Below are 17,719 nucleotides of genomic sequence, written 5' to 3' on the forward strand. Positions count from 1 at the left end.
ATACCAAAATAAATACATTTAAAATAAACACGAGAAGTTAATTTTTTATGCAAATTGACAAATGTGAAAACGGAGGTGCACGCATTCTCATTTTTATTTTATTTCCTTGAATTTCGTTAATTTTTTTTCTAATTTTTATGTTAGTTTTTGTTAATTATAATAACCTTGGTGGGAAGCGTATTCACTGTATGTCTCATCATAACGAAGAATGTTGCTAACAACCCTGTCAAATTTGTATATAAAATAAGACTTCAAATCATTGAAAAATCGAGCCGTTTTCTTTGTGGGCGTCGGCTTAATGTGTGAAGCCACACCCCACTCAACTGTCAACAGATAATCAAATATTCTATTACATGGAAAAATGGTTGCTACTTTATCTAGCGTCTTTATTATTCTATGCACAACTGTATATCTGCATCAAGGGATTTCCATGTCACAACAACGAGGCACTCTAAAGCATAAGTCCAAAGCTTCGGCTGTCAAGTCTGATTATTTACTTTTTTTTTTTTTAAACTTCAATCTTCCTCTTTTGTACGCCTTTGTGTGACATACGTGCACTCATAGCCAACGACGAGGCGCTCTAAAGCAGTCACACCCAACCCAAAGCATCAACTGTTGAGTAGGAATTTGTATTTTTTTATTTTTTGTCTTCACACCATGCCTGAATTTTTGCTGTCAAGCGTGATTATTTACTTTTTTTTTTAACCTCAATCTTCCTTTCTTCGCCTTTGTGTGCGTGACATGCGTGCACTCATAGCCAACGACGAGGCGCTCTAGAGCAGTCACGCCAACCCAAAGCATCAACTGTCGAGTGGGAATTTTTATTTTATTTATTTTTTTGTCTGCACACCCTGCCTGAATTTTTGCACTCACAGCTGACAACGAGGCGCTCTATCCGAAAGGAGGATGTGTTTTCTGGGCGTAGGCATAGCTCGCTAGTTAACAGTTTCTCTGGGTTTTAGCCACGCCCAAAAAAATAGTTTGCTATGTCTCCACAATCCACTGTATTTAGATATCTGAATTCACTTTATAGTGTCTTTGATTCAAAACGGTGCTTCAACTTTACCAATCTTTTTTTTTTTTCTTTTTTTTTCACACAAGTATCTGTGCCTCTACTTCAGTAGCGAGCGCAAGTACTTTTTGCCACCTCTGTTAATTAGCAACCAAGATGGGAAAAGAGCGAAGTGCATTTGGAGCAAGCAGGTATCACGATGCACTAAGAGCAAATGTGGGAGTTAGGCAGCCAATTAAGCGGCGGTGGATCAGACCGCTGTAAGCTTTATTCAGCAGCCGCCTGACATATGAGGAGCGTGAGAAGGTACACCCGAGCGGTCGGTCTCGGGCTCACTTATCTGCGCGCGCCGGGTGCGAGTTGGGGTGGGTTGGGTGACTTAATACAGCGGTTACCCCTCCCGTCGCGTGCTCGCTAATGATAAGAGTCATGTCAGAAAACAGCTCAGGCTTACTTAGCTGGAGGAGCTTCAAAATGACTGATTTGAATTTGGTGTAAGTATACTAGTCGTGCGAGTCGAAAAGAATCACATATGTGGCTATAATATATTTTTTTCGTGTGTTATATAGTGGTGAGAATGTAGCAGAAGGTGATGGGCCAAAGAAAAGTGAGAAGGAGCAAGATAAATGGAGAGCGGAGAGACCCCAAGATGTTTTTGAAAAGGTTTCTTTTCTTCACACGTCCGCTTTGTGTTGCTTGTACTCCAAGGGATTGATTTGCCTGTCCTGCATCTCAGCTGGATTGTTTACCCGAAAGCAAGCAGCAGGAGATCCAAAGGGCCCTCCATCTTTTCTCTTTTGGACAAACGATGCCGAAGACGCTGCAGCAGGCCATGCGACGCACCTACAAGTTCTGGCACACGCAGCCTGTTCCCAAGCTCGGTAAAAAAATACAATGAAAATACAACAGCAAGCCTGCATTTGTTGTCGGTGCCATAATTAATCAATTACTCAGCAACTAATCAATTATCAAATTAATTGATCATTATTTTCTTGGAATTTTATCCTCTCAACAGTAAATATTCTCAGATCCTCCTTGAAAGCAGACGTTTGGAAACATCTGCTTTTGATTTGGAAATTTGATTTCACGGACCTAATTTGTGCATTTTCCATGCTGTCAATTTGAAATTATGTGAATGCTTGGGACCAGTTATTTTTTTTTCTTTTCTTTTCTTCCAGATTGCTACCATGACAATTACCCACAGCACTTTTGATTGATAACCCCCCCCCCCCCCCCCCCTCCACACACACACACACACAAAAACGACTGATAATTAAGAAAAGAAAAAAAATACTATCCAATATATCCTAAAATAGCATTTTACCTCGAATTACAATTTTTTTTATTCTATTTTTTTTTTTTTTATACAAGAGCTGCAGATACTGGTATCGGCTACTGGTACCTGGTATTGATATTCACCCACCCCTAATCATTTTGTTTTTTCATGAAATTTTGATAAAATAATCATTCTGAATATTTTGTTACGTATTTAAACTAGGGATGGGCGAGTAATTATCCCAGGTATCGTTGTTGGGCAATACCCAACCTAATTTCAATGTATCGGTAATCGTGATGGCCGATACTGATATTCCATTAAGTTTGTGTAATTTTAAGGTCGAAAATGCTATATTCGGATATACAGTGTTCTCTCGCTATCACACAGTTCACTTTTCGCGGCCTCGCTGTATCGCGGATTTTTTTATTTACTTTTTTAGTTCACTTTTGCATGTTTTTTTTACTGTATTGTACCTATTTTATAAAATTATGAAGGTTTGAACATTGAGAATGTTTAAACGAGAGAAATGTGAGAAAAAAAAAAATTTCATATGAAAAGTACTAATGGTATCAGTAATTAATATCGGTGACTACTCTAGAGTTGAGTACTTGGAACTGGTATCAGTCTGAAAAAGTGGTATCGAGCATCCCTAGTCGTAACGATTAAATTGCTCATCTTTTTTATATATATATTGTGAAAACAGGTGAAATCGTCATCAGCCACGGGCAAATAACGGACGGCGATGAAGCGAGTGCTCGAGAGGAGCCCTACTCGCTGCCTCGAGGCTTCTCATGGGACACTTTGGACCTGAGCAGACCTTTGGTGGTAAGCAATCTGTCTCTTCATGATGTCTTATTCACAGCGGGAAAGTGGGGAAAAGTTTCCCTTGAAAGTGGATCTTTGGTTCCACTGCAAGCTCCAGCGAGGTTCACGGAAAATTGCTTCCTGGAATCTCACTTTGCTTTTTTCCATCTTTTCTTTTTCTTTTTTTTTCAGATGCAAGAACTTCGCACGCTTCTCAACGAAAACTACACCGAAGACGACGACAACACCGTCACGTGCGACTTCTCGGTGGAGTATCTCCAATGGTAAGACCAAACAAAGCCTGCTGTTCCTTTTTTTTTTTTTTTTTTTCCCCGCCACCATTTCACTTCACTTCTTTTGTAAATGAGTTTCTTTGAAGTAATTATTTATGAAGTTATATTTCCTCCATGTTTTGTGGAATAACTTGCATAAATGTATTTTATTATTTCTTTTTGACACAATTGTTAAATTATGCTCTTTTGTTATAGTGTAAATTTCGTCAACAAAACTAAACAAAAATAATTTCGTCAACACACGTTTTTCACTGGACTAAAACTAGACTAGACTAAAACCCTCATTAATAGGCAATAACTCACACTAAATTAGTATGCACTTTCGTTGACTAATGAAGACGAGACAAAAATGTCCTTTACTTAATAAAAACTGTACTAAAATCTATGGAGACTTTAGTTCATGAACAAAAACAAGATGATATGATTTTATGTGTGTAAAGTTGTTTTTCATCAAAAAGATGAGAAAATTTTATGTGAAATAGTTTTAGATCCGAAAAGGTTCACTGTAATCTGCTGACAAAAAAAATATACAGGGGTAAAGTGGTTGACAGTTTTTGTTGACTAAAACTAGATGAAAAAATGTTTTCTTGGTCTATAATAAAGACTAAAATGCTAGATTTATAGTCTACGAAAAATGGACTAAATCAAAATGGGGTGAGGTTGACTGTGATTAAAAACTAACAAGCCTGACTGAAATTGGACTAAAATTGACTACATTTACAAAATGGCAGACAAAATTAACACTATGTTGTTATATTGCATAACGTCCATCAAGCTTTACATTCACAGCGTCCAGCGGCGGCGGCCGCCGTTCCACTTGCTGCATATTTCATTCCGTCTCGTCATAAGCCGAATGTCTCCACTCAACCTCTCGCCAAGTCGGCGTATCAGCAACAAGGCCACTGCCGCTCTAATCTCCTCGCCGACGCCTTTTCTTACCCCCCCCTTCTATAATCTACATAAATGCTATCGATACCTTCGGGGAGCACTTACATCCAAACATAATATCACTTACTTTGAAATGAATAATTAACATTCCTGGAAGTTGCGCGCTCCTCCGCCCCGAGGTCGCGGCGAGAGGGTGAATTCATTCCACCTCAAACGCTGGGAGCTGTTAAAGCTCCCTGAACGTTTCTTCTCATTCATATTGCACGCCGCTGTCTTCTTCTTTTTTTTTTTTTTTTTTTTCCCTCCCTTTTCAGGGTCTTGCAGCCCCCAAATTGGCTGGCCCAGTGGCACTGCGGCGTCAGAGTGGATTCCAATAAGAAACTAGTGGGCTTCATTGCCGCCGTCCCAGCAGATGTGCATATATATGACACGTAAGTAGCGCATAATTATGTACAGTATATTGAATTTAGCGGGGGTGGGGAAAGCTCAGGCCTGTGGGTCATGTACGGCCCCTCAGAGATTCAATCTGTGGCACTCTGGAATGTTTCTCTGGGGTGACAGGCGGTTCAGTTGCCAATGCTAAACAGTAGGTGGCAGTACAAGACCACATTTCAGCCTGGGTTAGCTGAAGCTGTAGCTTAATTGATGGCATGGTAGGATGCAACCATTTTTCATTTAGATTTTTATTTATGCGTTATTTTTATTTGCTGTCAACATTAGTGCATTAATTTCGAGTTCAGTGAAAGTTCCATTAACGCCACTAATTTTTAACGCATGATTAATGACCGCCCCTTCCTGGGGGAATTTCAGTTGCGACACATCTAACACATCCACGTCAAAATTTAGCATTAATAATTTTAATAATAATGCATATATTTGTGGCGAGTCGGTCCAAGTAGTATTTTACAATTTTAAAAATGTGCAGAATTTCACAAGTTACTTCATGTTAATGATTAGATAGCTCTTAATATGAAAAGAAAAATGCACTGATTTGTAACCATCTTACAAATGCAGTTATGCCATCTAGTGGCAGAAAAACCTCAACACAAATCAATATCGGACTAATTTTTTACAGTACATCTTTTTAATCTAAACTCAATTTTATGAATAATTGACTATCAGTGACTAAAAGATGCAGCCATATTTCTTAGTTTAACATTTTTTTTCACTTTTATGTTAACAAGAGTATGAAAAAATTATCGTATAAGTTTTTGTACATTTAGAACAGATATAAAATTTGCAATTAATTGTGGTAATTGAAGTCATGCGATTAATTGAGATTAAAAGTTTTAATTACCCGACACTCTTATTTGCAATATTTTTATATATTTGTTTTACTAATTTATATATTTGTTTATTATTGTATTATTTGTGTTTTGTTTTGTTTATCATATAATAATATAAGAGAATTCTGATTTCATATATATATATAATTTTGAATGTAGTATTGATAGATTCATTGCCAGTGTTATGTGTGGCAAAGCATTTGTCAAAGGTGGCAGCTTCCACCCCCTGCCACCTGTAAAACTGCTACTATGCAGCAAAATCCAAGGAAATGTTCAAAACAAGCGCCCCAAAATTTTCTCCAAACATTTTGCCAGTATGAAAGAGCGACTTTTGGCTCAAGCTTTTGAAGGATGTGCTCCACATGGCCAGTCCGCTGATTAGCAGAGAGGCAACTGGGTGCACTCAAGACCCTTGTGATGAGGACGTTTAATTTATTGGCAGTGTTGGAGAATGTTGCTTTCGAGAATGACCATTAATTGTCTGATCATATGCACTGACCTGTTTTGCTTACTTTCCATTACAAAAGTTTGAGAACCGCTGCTCTAGTATTTTTGCAAAAAAATTAAAAATAAATAGCATTTTGGTACACAAAATACAGTGGAGTGAATAAACTTGACTGCTGCAACTTTTTGAGGAAATATACCGCGTTCGGATTTACCGTGTTAGCAGTGAGAACTTTATAGTGGCGCCAATAAAAACGCTCCCAGTTTGTCAGCAGTGTCCATAAAAGTTGAAAATTGTTGTTCTGCAGGGAGAAGCGGATGGTGCACATCAAGTTTCTGTGCGTGCATAAGAAGCTGCGCCTCAAGCGGATGACCCCGGTGCTGATCCGCGAGCTGGCCAGACGGGTCCGGCAGCGGGGCGTCGGCCAGGCGCTGTACGCTGCTTCCGTGGTGCTGCCGACGCCGCTCAGCTCCTGCAGGTACCCGAGAGCGATGATTGATTCGCCTTTAATGACGCTCAGGATTCGTTAGAACGAGGCCCTCTGGTGTTGTGGGCCCCCACCAGCTGCTCGACTTGAAGTTGCCGGGTTTGAGTTGGGAGGACATCATGTTTTTGACCAATGCGGGAGGGGAATGTTGAACATATCACAGCAGTTGATCCAGCTGACCTTATGCTAGCTTAATGCTAACAAAATGGAAAATTCCATTGACAGGCTAGCACTTGGCAGAGCTAGATGGGGTGTTATACACAAATGTTTTAACACAAGATGATATTGAGGCAATATTACAATACTAACAGGTAGGGTTGGGTTTAAAAAATTTAAAAAAAAAAATCGATGAATCAATTCAATTCAATTTCCGTATGTATTCACATGAAAATGCTTTTCTTAAAGGCCTTTTTTTTTTTTACCTTTGTTTTCTTGAAATGTACTGTTCACAGGAATTTAAAAATATTTTCTTACACATGAAAACAATTCTGAATCATTTTCATTATATGTACAATTAATTAAATAAAATAAGAATGAAATATTATATGATAATAAAATACAAAATGACCTTGCTGTTGTCTTGAAATTTGCTGTTTACAGGAATTTCACACTTATGAAAACAATTCTGAATATTTTTAATTATATTTACAATTCTTTCAATAAAATATTAATTAAATATATAAAAATATATCTATATATAACATAAAGATTTATACTGAAATGATGAAATCCGTAACTGAATCGAAAATTAATCAAAGTGAATTGTATATTGAAAACTTGTGGTTCGAATCCATTTTGGAAATCTGAATTAATACCCAGGCATATATTCTTTATCCTCTGCAAAGGACAACTATTACATAAGCTGTTAGTCCCTGTTTGTGTCTCAATGACTGTATTATACTGCCACCCGGTGGGCACACCAGCAGGTGCGGCACAATGAATTGAATTGGAACTGATTTAAAAAATGTCAACTTACTACAGATGCCTCGTTTTGTTTCTGAATGAAGAATTGTCTGCAAATGGAGTATTTTACAGATAAATAGTTTGATTTATGTTTTTCCTTTAACAGAAAACTGTGATATAGCAGCAACAATCATATAATTACTTGATTGATTGGTTTCAGAGTGAAGAATGTCAAATTGGCCGTTGCATTGCATTGTAACTCCAACTACTGGAGCTTTTTGATTCCGATTCAGATTCTGATCGTCACACTTAGATTGTGCCACCGACCTCTGAACCTCCGCAAGCTGACGGAGCTCCAATATCCCGGGATCCGAGCAGACATGCCCCTGCAGAGAGCTCTCAAGTTCTACCGCCTCCCTGAAGTTGGTGCATGCTGCCACCCAGAGGCAGACCATTTGAAGCACCTTTAAAGTTGTCTGTCTGTTTTGTTTTTTTTCATTTTCTGTACTGTTTGATGTACTCAAGAGCACAAAGACGGCCGGTTTGCGCCCCATGACTCAAAATGACATTGAGAGGGCGCACAAGCTTCTCCAAGCAAACCTCAGCAAGTTCCACCTCAAGGCCAGCTGGTCCCTGGAGGAGGTTGCGCACTGGCTCTTGCCCAGGGAGGATGTGATTGACACCTACGTGGTCGAGGTCTGTAAACAACATCAACATTTAAATCTCACTCAGACTTAACACATTCACTGCCAGCTCAGCAAAAATGCATTGCATCATTTGACGTCTTTTTCCGTCAAAGGCAGTGAATGAGTTAATTATAAGATACTTCCTTGCGCACACAGGCAGACGACGGCGTGCTGACGGATCTGGTGAGCTTCTATCGAATCTCGTCCAAGGTGCTCAACCACCAAGTTCACAGCAGCATGACAGCAGCTCACCTCTTCTGTGCGGTGTCCGCCGCCGGTGCCGGCGACCTTGTCCATCTCGTGGAGGACACGCTGGTTCTGGTCAAATCTGTGAGTGGGTCACCAAGTTGTTTTCGGTGGGACAAATCACTTTCATTGTAACTTATTTTTTATTTTTTTTATTAATGGCAGAAAGGATTTGACATCGTTATTGCCGCCGATGTGATGGATAACAAAAGTTTCCTGGAGAAGCTCAAGTTTGGCTTCAGTGGCAAGAGGCTTTATTACTACTTGTACAACTGGAGATGTCCCAGAATGAGTGCAGATAAGGTAGACGATTAGGAATCGTCGTGACTTGGTTTGGGTTCCTGATCTTGTGACTCTTATTTTGTCTTACAGCCCTTTATTCTGTCATATAGGATTGAGTGTTTCCACTTAAAATATGGAACCTCTCATGACAAACTTTTTTTTTTTTTCAGGTGGGCATGGTGTTACCTAACTAAACTACCAAAATGGAGGATCATGAGTGAGCATTGTAATGCAGCAAAAAAAACAAAAAAAAAACAAAAAACGTATGTGGTAGTGTAATCTGCCCGTCGACAAACACAACTGAATCAATGAAGCAAATAAAGATAACATTTCATTAGTGGAAAGATTTGTCATGTAAGACTATTTATTTGTTGGCTTCAGCATTACTGCAACAGGAAAAAAAAGGCAGCAAATTGAATAAACACAAGTTCCATTTGTGTGTGTTTGTCTCTGTGGGCTTCAGTTCAATTCACGTAATCTCTGATGACGTGTCACTCAATATAACAGCAAGCAATTTGATACGAGGACACAATCATTAATCATTCTCACAATTCACACAGACTGAAAAGAAAACAAATCTCATTTCGGGAATGGGGGGCATGTAGCCAAGAAACGATGTCACACAAAATCCAATCAAAAGTTGTTGCTGGAGATACAATAGACGGCAAACACAAAATGTTTTTTTTGTTTTTGTTTTTTTCCCTTTTCCTAGTCAGACGTTTTTGGTACTTTTTATAACAGTTAGACTTTAGTTTTGTTTTTTTCCTTTTTTTTTAAATATAGTTTTTATGAATCAGATAAGTTTTGGGGAATTTATAACTTTTTCAAGACTTTTTTTTTTTTTTTTTGAGTCAGGGTTTTGGGAACTTTTTATAACAGTTCCTCAAGATGTTTATTTTATTTATTTTTTGCTTGTTTTTATGAATCAGTTAAGTTTTTGGGACATTTTGTCACAGTGCATCAAGACATTTTTGTTGAGTTTTCATGAATCAAGTTTTTGAGACTTTTTATAACCTTTCCTGGAAACGTTAATTTATTTATTTATTTATTTTTTAAATAAATTAGACAATGTTTTTTGGGACTTCATATAACAATTACTTGAGACTTTAAAAAAAAAAAAAATACCTTATCTTGCTTCATGAAGTGTGCATGCACCTCCTCAAAGAAAACAGCAGTGGTCGCTGTGAGCTCAAATTTAACTGGTGTGTTTTTTTTGTGTGTGTTTTTTTTTCACCCCACAGGCAGCCTGAGCCGCATTAACCACATGACCTGTTTTGCATGTTTTGTGTGTTGTTTGTTTAGAGCAGCAGACCAACAAACGTCAAGTATGTCTGAAAAATTGCCTGAGGTAATTATGCTATCAGACTAAAGTACATTAAATAGGAATGTTAATAGTAAAGATAAGAATTTGTTCTCGGTGCTTAATTCTGACAGGGGGGTTTATAAATGCTTTAGATTGTAGTAGTAGCTAATATTTTGGTTAGCTACCAAGTACCGATACCACTATTATTTTAGGTACACAAAATTCAGTTCATGACCAGTCACTGCACACGGACTGCCTTGCTTGAAGCCTATATACTGTCACACTCTTAAATGTTCCTGCCCTTCCATCTCCGAAGACACCACAGACACCCTTACAAAGAAAACAAAGAGCAACTTTTAATATAACGCCATACAATGTTCCTTGGTACTTCACGGTTCAGTTATTGCATATTAACGCGTGGATCATCTGTGATCAATTTGTGACATTTGTAACTCGCTCTTCAGCAGGACTTCAGCAGCAGCTCAGTATTTATTCTACGTTTTATATGTTCAAGGTTAGTTATTGTAACAATTTGTTTAGATGTTGGGGGGCTCATAATGGCTTAATAGAGGTGTAAACCCCCCATCCATAATAAAATAAAAATTTCAACGTCAACCTCTACTTCGCGGAAAATCACTTATTGCGGGCGGCTTGAACGTATCACCAGCGAAAATGAGGGAACACTGTCCACAAGCAGTATTTTACTCTAGCATCGCTACAATACAAATAAATACAATTGTATTTTTGTGCTACGCGTGCACCTTTTGTCGTTGTGTCGAGCCTCCGAAATTCTCTCACCAATATTTACTTTTCGTCTTGTAAATCAAAATGATCAACCATTCCGAAATCTACTTCAGTCCACGTTTTACAGGCTGTACATGAACGCAACACAGGCCCCCAGCGGCGTGAGCCAATCAGAAGCGAGAAGGCGATTTAAGTTGGAGATGAGTGCAAAACTGCCGACAGACAGTCGGACGCTTCTCGCCGACTGACTGGAGCTTCTTTCCTGTCTTCGACGTCACCGCACCGAGCAACAAGGGTCGTTCCTCCTCCTCCGGTGGCTGACACATCACCGGAGGCTCGAGTGTGGCTTTTGTATTCCATTGAAAAAAGGCAAGCATTTTTCTGGTATTGTTTCTATCAGTCAGTCGCGTGGTGGCCGAACTGCAATTGGCCGCCTTTCAAACAGCAGCGCTCTGGTCAACGTTCACTTTTTTTTTTGCTACTAGTTTGCTTTTTTAATGTTACATTTTCCCCGAATAATGTGTGAACCAATGTGTTGTGTCTGATAGCTCCCAAATTCACAAGCGCAAAGACCTTCATTGCAGGTATGTTACTTTAACATTTGTTGTCTCTTCACAAGAATTGAGTAATGGGCATGTAACTACATGTATGTTTGATTTGGTTGTCTTTTTTTTTTTTTTATATTGGGAAATTTGTGTTGAAACTTGTGTGATACACTGAGTCAACATGTTGCTTTAGTTTCCTTCCTTAATCAACATTCGCTGTGCGTTACGGTAGGCACAATAACAAAAGCATTTTACCGTAATGTCCCGTGTAATACACATCACTGAATTTGTACAGTACATAGAGTGATGTCTTGATAGTTGTCCACCCCTAATAGGTCTTTCCAAGACCACCCTGTTGAGAACTGTGTTGCCGAGTGTTTGTATCTCTTCCCACAGTCCCTCGGTGATCCCTCTCCAAACATTGTAAGAATGCAGTCCTGTGGAGAAAGAAAGGGGGAAAAAAACACCTGTAAAAACAAATACAAGAATGTGTGAGGAAGAGTTTGTAAAATTAATTTGGCAACGCGACAGTTAGAAATCCAAGCCATGTATATCTAAAGACAGTCTGCAGGGACTGTCACTGTATGCATTCATATTATTTGGAATCACAGGAGTGCCAAAATTAATAGGAAATAGAAACACAATCCACCTCAATCAATAAAAGACATTTATGAAACCAGTTATATAAAGACAATCAATAAAAGGGAATATTTACTAATGCAGACATACAACGGCATTCAATAAAAAAAAAAAAAAAAATTACAAATACAGACATACAAAGGCATTCAATAAAACCGAACATTTATTTTATACGAGTGCCAAAATTAATAGGAAATACAAACACAATCCTTAAAAGAGAATATGTATAAAAGCAGACATACAAACACATTTTTTTTTAAAAACATTAAAAAAAACATTTGTTTTTATTAATTTGGAGTGCCAAAATTAATAGGAAATAAAAACACAATCCTTACATTTACAAAAGCAGACATACAAAAAAAAGCAGACATACAAAGGCATTTAGGTGGACGTCACACCAAGTATAACTCTTTGAGGAAATATGAAATTAGGGCCTAACCGATATGGATTTTTTTTTTTTTTTTTTATGAACACTTCCAGTCTTTGGTAGAATAAAATTGCAAGAACAGATTAATTGACCAATTAATAAAAAAATTTAAAAAATGAATGATAAACTTATTTTTGGTCCCTTAGCACTTAGAACAATAAATATATGAGATAAAGGTAGAATGTTGGACATCTTTGCAATGTTTTTTATGGGGAGGTGATGTGTATAGAAGGAAAAAAAAAAAAAATCTTCTAAAATCCAGTCTATCGGCCGACTAATCGATCGGGCATTTAGTCCAATAAAGATTTGAAGTAGTTTCCCACTATAAAGCAGCCAAATGACCTCCCAAAGCCTGTTGCAGCTTGGATTGTGCAAGTCTCGTTTCTTGATAAGACACTCTCAATGTCACTTACCAAGCAGCACGGTATGCGTTTGTGTTGTGGTATTGTTTTTTTTTGTGTGATTGTTAGCAGATAGTTGGCGCACAAAGCTCAGTCGCGTGTAGACCGGCCGGGATAGAAACCTGGGAGTGGCTCGGCCTCTCTTTCACTGGCACACTACTGGTCCTGTACCTACACTAGTTTTTTCTTTTGCCTCTATGAAGTCCCAAACAAAGGAAGATTGTTGTTGAGCAGAGGTGAGTGTTGTCGTTCATGTGAATCTCTCATGTCACGCAGGGGCTAGTGTTGCGTACGTTGCCCCTGCAGGGATCCTTTTACGCAACAGTGTAGTAGCATGTTATGGATGAGGAGGGCTTCTTGTGTTGCAACTTGTCTTGTTTTGTAGGCAGGCTTTGTGGTTTTCTGCTCAATTCCCGCTACAGTAATATTGTCATGATGTGGTTGTGGTGAATGGACCCAGCGGCGGAGAAACCAGGCGGGGAGTAAGGCAGGTATGAGAATAACTTTATTGACTGGACTGAATGTGGACTGACTGGGCAAGTGGTGGACAGACTTGGCGGGACCAACCCGGCAGCTCGTGGACAGACGTGGCGTGACGTGGAGATGACTTGGCATGACGTGAAGACCTGAATTGACGTGAAGACGTTTAGACTTGAGTAGACGTGGAGACTTGAGTAGACCGTGGAGACTTGAGTAGACCGTGGAGACTTGAGTAGACGTGGAGACTTGAGTGACCGTGGACACTTGAGTGGGCGTGGAGACTTGAGGAAACGTAGAGAACTAGACTAGACGAAGAGAAACGTGACAAGACGTGGCGAACTTGACCAGACTTCGATAAACTTGACCAGACGTAGCAACTTAGCAACCCAGCTATTACACTCGGCAAGAAAAGACAAGACAATACAATGCTCCCTCAACGCGTGAACAAAACCCCACTGACTAAATACAACACTAATGAGACATGAACAGGACATACCTGGGAAACACAGCAGGAAGAAGGCACTAATTAGGTCGTCACACACTGGGAAGGGGAATGACACACAGGTGGACCTACTCAGACATAATGAGACAGGGGAAACACACAAGAACACCAAACAACACACTCACCAAAATAAAACGAAACCCAAACAAAACTGAAACATGACAAATATAAAGGCTCATCAGTGATAGCACATTTTTTATTTTCTTGTTAAATTGCGAATTATTATGTTAATATTTCAAATGTTAAGTTGCTCGTACCCTCTGCATTAATCAATACCCAAAACTAGTAGCTTTCAGTTTCAAAAAGATCGGCGACCGCTGTTCCAGTGTCTTTTAGGTCAATCCCGAAATGTCACCAGAAAGCCAAATATCCACAACCTTGTGTGAGTACAGTAATGTATGTGGATGATCAATATATTACAAGCCTGACTCTATCATCCCGCATCTTTACCCGCCAGTGTTACTTAACTATTAGTTAGCATTCTGTAAACGTTTGGTTTGGAGTCGTCGGCTTTCGGGCGACTTGGATGTGGGACTGCACGGCCAAGAAGCATAAATATTTAGACAATGAAGAGAGGACGTGATAATGTTAGTAAGAAGGCGACTCGATAAAGAAGAGTGCCAGCCAGTGACCTCCACTAAGGCATGTTTATAAACTTGAGCGAGCTGTTAAGAGTGGAGTGCTTCCATTTTCAACACAGACACAAACTGTATTTGGCCATTGCCTCACAGCCCTCTTAAATTGGAATTTTTAACTAAAGCTTATATGCCGCTTGTATTATTAGTGCATGTAATGATTCCCATACATAACATAACATGAATGTTTTCAATGCTAATTTCAAAGCCGGCGAGTTTATAGACAAATCCGTCAATGCATGTCCGCCATAGTTTGATTGCTTTCACGTGCATCATGGATGTTGCCGTAAAACACTCGGATAATTGCGCCTCAACATTTATGAGCCCCGTACAAATGTGTAGTGTCTATTTAAAGGCCTCTTGGAATAGTTTTATTCTCCTGGCATTAAGTGGTTAATGCCACTACTCTTAATACTTCCATCTCTAAGCTATAAGCCCACTCCCCCGCAAGATGGAGGACCCCTTGACCTCTCCATCCCCTACTCGCTAGCATTCCATCTAGCCAGATGGTATCTGCACTGCTCGCTGGACGCCAGGCAGCAGAGGGGAAACCCCGCAAGTGGGATTCCCGAGATGAGACCACCACTCCCATCCTCCTCCATAGGGGTGACCAGATTTGCAACATTAAAAACCGGGATGCTACAAATGTGCTGAAGATTAACTATCAAAATATCTCACCAGGTATTAATTGCAACAAATGTAGTCACTAGTCAGTCTAGTGGCTGCTGGTTGTTAATTAAAATCTTTGGCAAATAAATCATGAAGGTACACACCAAGTGGGAACAGTTGCTGGCTCTTAAGCTTATTTTTCTATTATAAGTAAGTCACTGCGGCGAACTTCATACTGGCCGATGTCTTTTTGCTGTTTCCCATCATTGCTAGGTTGGATTTATTTGAAGGGTTGCTGGAGCAAAGCGGCGTTTGGTAGCAACGAGTGGGAGGCTGATGTTTGAACTGCGGCCACTACATCTGTCCAGTAAAAAGCATGTGTGTCATGAAAAGTCCACTCAAGCATAATATGTGTGCGCGCGCATACGATCCCCCGGTGAGATAAAGAGCCATCCACCATCACCCCACCCTTCCCACTCACACACACACACTATTTTCCATGCTTTCTGCCTTGTTTTAGAGCCACAGTGTGCATTTCCTCAGGCTTTTCGTGGTTCTTCACTTCACTCGTCCTTAGTGTGTATGTGCGTGCGTGCTCGTTCCCATACGACACATTTAATGGCTCCTTTCAATGCAGCAAACAGAAGGCCGGAAACCAAGGACAAAGAAGCTAGTCTGTGTAAAAATAGAGCAAAACACACACACACTCTCCTCTGTGCAAACCCTCGCAGCTCGATTGACTTTGAATTACTATATTTTATCCGATACATGTCATCTGTAGTTCACTTGGAAAAAATAAACACCACACCTGAAATAAACACTCTTGCCTCACAACTTGGAAGGAAAATAACATGTGGTGCCCCCCAACTCTGTTGTGATACGATTGGAATATACTTTACTTAATATACTGGACTTTGTACATTTTTTTGGTTTAAACCTTGCACTAATTTGATAATCGATTAATTTTGACAGTTCTATTAAACATTATAGATCGATGTCTAGTACTCCGCTACGAAACCAACTTGAAGAAGGGGATGTTCTTTTTGGGCGACAAGGGCGACTCCACGCAAAAAAGCAGGTCATCTGCGTTTTTACAGCTAAGACAAAGCCAAGCGCAGGCATGAGTAACCGGGGGCCTCGTTATGTCAACTGGCTTCCAGCTGACCGGCTTCAGTCGGCCGGAGTTCTGGTAAAATGGATTTGAGGGGGTTTTATGTCTGCGTACAAGTACGGAGCGATGGATTAGTCTCAGGCCCGGTTTTAGCCCTCCCTCCTCCTCCTCTTCCTGTCTTCTCCGGCGGCAGATCTTGTCCTCGCGCTGCCCCTCCAACACCACGCTCGGCCTCCACGGCACCCTGGAGACATATGGCCCACAAAGCCATCTCGCCCACCCCCACAAAGGCATGTCATCTTCAGCCTACTTTGCAGCTCCTTTCCCCTTCACGTCGCACACCCTTTCATCCTTCCCTTTTTTGTATCCGCCACCCTGAGTACTTTCTTCCTTCCTTCCTCTGTCACTGTAAGCCCTTCTCCCTCCTTTTCCTCTCACTCATAGCCAGGGAAGAGGTGAGTCATGTGATTGAGGGGGATTTGAACAAACACCCTTTTGAAGCATTCTGCGGTCACATTTCAACAGGATGAAGTGTTCCACCCCACAAATTGTGATTAAATGCGAGCAGGTCAGATACTTAAAAGTCCTATAAGTGCTTAGTGATTGCTTTTTAATGCAAAACACATTGGCCCCCCCAGCATGAGGTTGATTGTTGTTTGAGGGTGGCTTAAAAACGGTCACACGACCACATACACGACATTCGATTGGTTGTCTGGAGACCAGGGCTTCTTTGGAGATGGCGTTATACCATCAAGGATAGTTGGTCACATGACCCTGCTACAGTCAACCACGGTCCTTTACCAACGCCAGGTTCTTCATTCAGTCATTTATCGGGTATTTAAAAAAACTCAGATGTCTATAATGTCAGAGTCGAACCTTCTTTCTATTCAGTGCCTTTGGTTTTCTCAGCAAAAGGAAGTTTCCATTCTCTGTGTGTTCTCTCCAGGAAGAATGTGTCAGGACCTGATGCCATTAAACTGCATCCTCTCTTTTTTTTTTCTTTTTTCTTTTCTTTTTTTTTTTGTACCGCACGCCCCAAAGTCTCCGCGTCGTTTGCTGGAACATCCTTTGGATGCCCTGAGGTTTTTGTTGGAAATATGGACTGAAAAGAAATATCGTCTTGAGTGGATGCATCCTTGCCAATGCAAATATTCTATGCATAATATACAGCATGTGATCCATTTTAGCTGTTGTTGTTGTCTGGAGACCTGTGACCGTAAAGACCGCTTCAAGCATTGCTCATTAGAAGGAAAAACACCTGGTGTATATATATATATATATTTTTTTTTTTCCATAGCCAAGGTCCCCTTTTTTCTAATAAGAAACCACAGTTTATGACTTGGGCGTAGCCAGCATTCCTTCTGTCCTCCTGTGTGGACATGTGTATTGTGGAGGAGGGGGAAAAAAATACGTGGACAAATGTGCTTCAAGTCGACTTGAACATCTTAGGCGGCTGTTAGGGTCATAGCAAATGCAATTACAACATCTGAAAACACCTGCTGGACCAACTGGATGCTTTGCCAAGTATCCACAGTAATGTCAGTGGGGCACCGCTTTGACAAAGCTGAGTGTCAAATACTTTTACACCTGGTTACAAAGTCACAACCTAGTTAGGCCATGTCAGTGACTATGTTGCCATGCCATCAATCTTGGGGTTAAGGTCAAAATTCCAGTTTTTGAAAGATCCGGAATAACTCATGGACAGAGTTACTGCC

The 17,719-nt window shown here is 40.1% G+C and overlaps 2 protein-coding genes across 11 annotated transcripts in view; both read left to right on the top strand.

The window, feature by feature from the left end:
- LOC144004699 (glycylpeptide N-tetradecanoyltransferase 1-like) overlaps window positions 1–9,047 on the top strand; it is a 164,569-nt gene extending 155,522 nt beyond the window's left edge. For 6 of the 7 annotated variants that reach the window (XM_077502125.1, XM_077502127.1, XM_077502128.1 and 3 more), the window contains 11 exons: window positions 1,582–1,675; window positions 1,749–1,893; window positions 2,992–3,113; window positions 3,285–3,376; window positions 4,588–4,704; window positions 6,312–6,482; window positions 7,708–7,816; window positions 7,920–8,090; window positions 8,237–8,410; window positions 8,492–8,629; window positions 8,779–9,047. In XM_077502125.1, coding sequence (XP_077358251.1) covers window positions 1,582–1,675; window positions 1,749–1,893; window positions 2,992–3,113; window positions 3,285–3,376; window positions 4,588–4,704; window positions 6,312–6,482; window positions 7,708–7,816; window positions 7,920–8,090; window positions 8,237–8,410; window positions 8,492–8,629; window positions 8,779–8,802 — 1,357 coding nt within the window. In that variant the 3' untranslated portion in view covers window positions 8,803–9,047. Of the gene's footprint in view, window positions 1–1,376; window positions 1,507–1,581; window positions 1,676–1,748; window positions 1,894–2,991; window positions 3,114–3,284; window positions 3,377–4,587; window positions 4,705–6,311; window positions 6,483–7,707; window positions 7,817–7,919; window positions 8,091–8,236; window positions 8,411–8,491; window positions 8,630–8,778 lie in introns of those variants that run through there. The other variant, XM_077502130.1, reaches the window with a different exon arrangement.
- Window positions 9,048–10,876: 1,829 nt separating this feature from the next.
- svild (supervillin d) overlaps window positions 10,877–17,719 on the top strand; it is a 35,052-nt gene continuing 28,209 nt past the window's right edge. For 2 of the 4 annotated variants that reach the window (XM_077502485.1, XM_077502488.1), the window contains exons 1-2: window positions 10,877–11,024; window positions 11,204–11,239. The gene's annotated coding sequence lies outside the window, so the exon portion shown is untranslated. Of the gene's footprint in view, window positions 11,025–11,203; window positions 11,240–12,754; window positions 12,904–17,719 lie in introns of those variants that run through there. The other 2 variants (XM_077502486.1, XM_077502487.1) reach the window with 2 other exon arrangements.

The sequence above is a fragment of the Festucalex cinctus genome, chromosome 17, assembly GCF_051991245.1.
Source record: "Festucalex cinctus isolate MCC-2025b chromosome 17, RoL_Fcin_1.0, whole genome shotgun sequence".
NCBI lineage: Eukaryota > Metazoa > Chordata > Actinopteri > Syngnathiformes > Syngnathidae > Festucalex > Festucalex cinctus.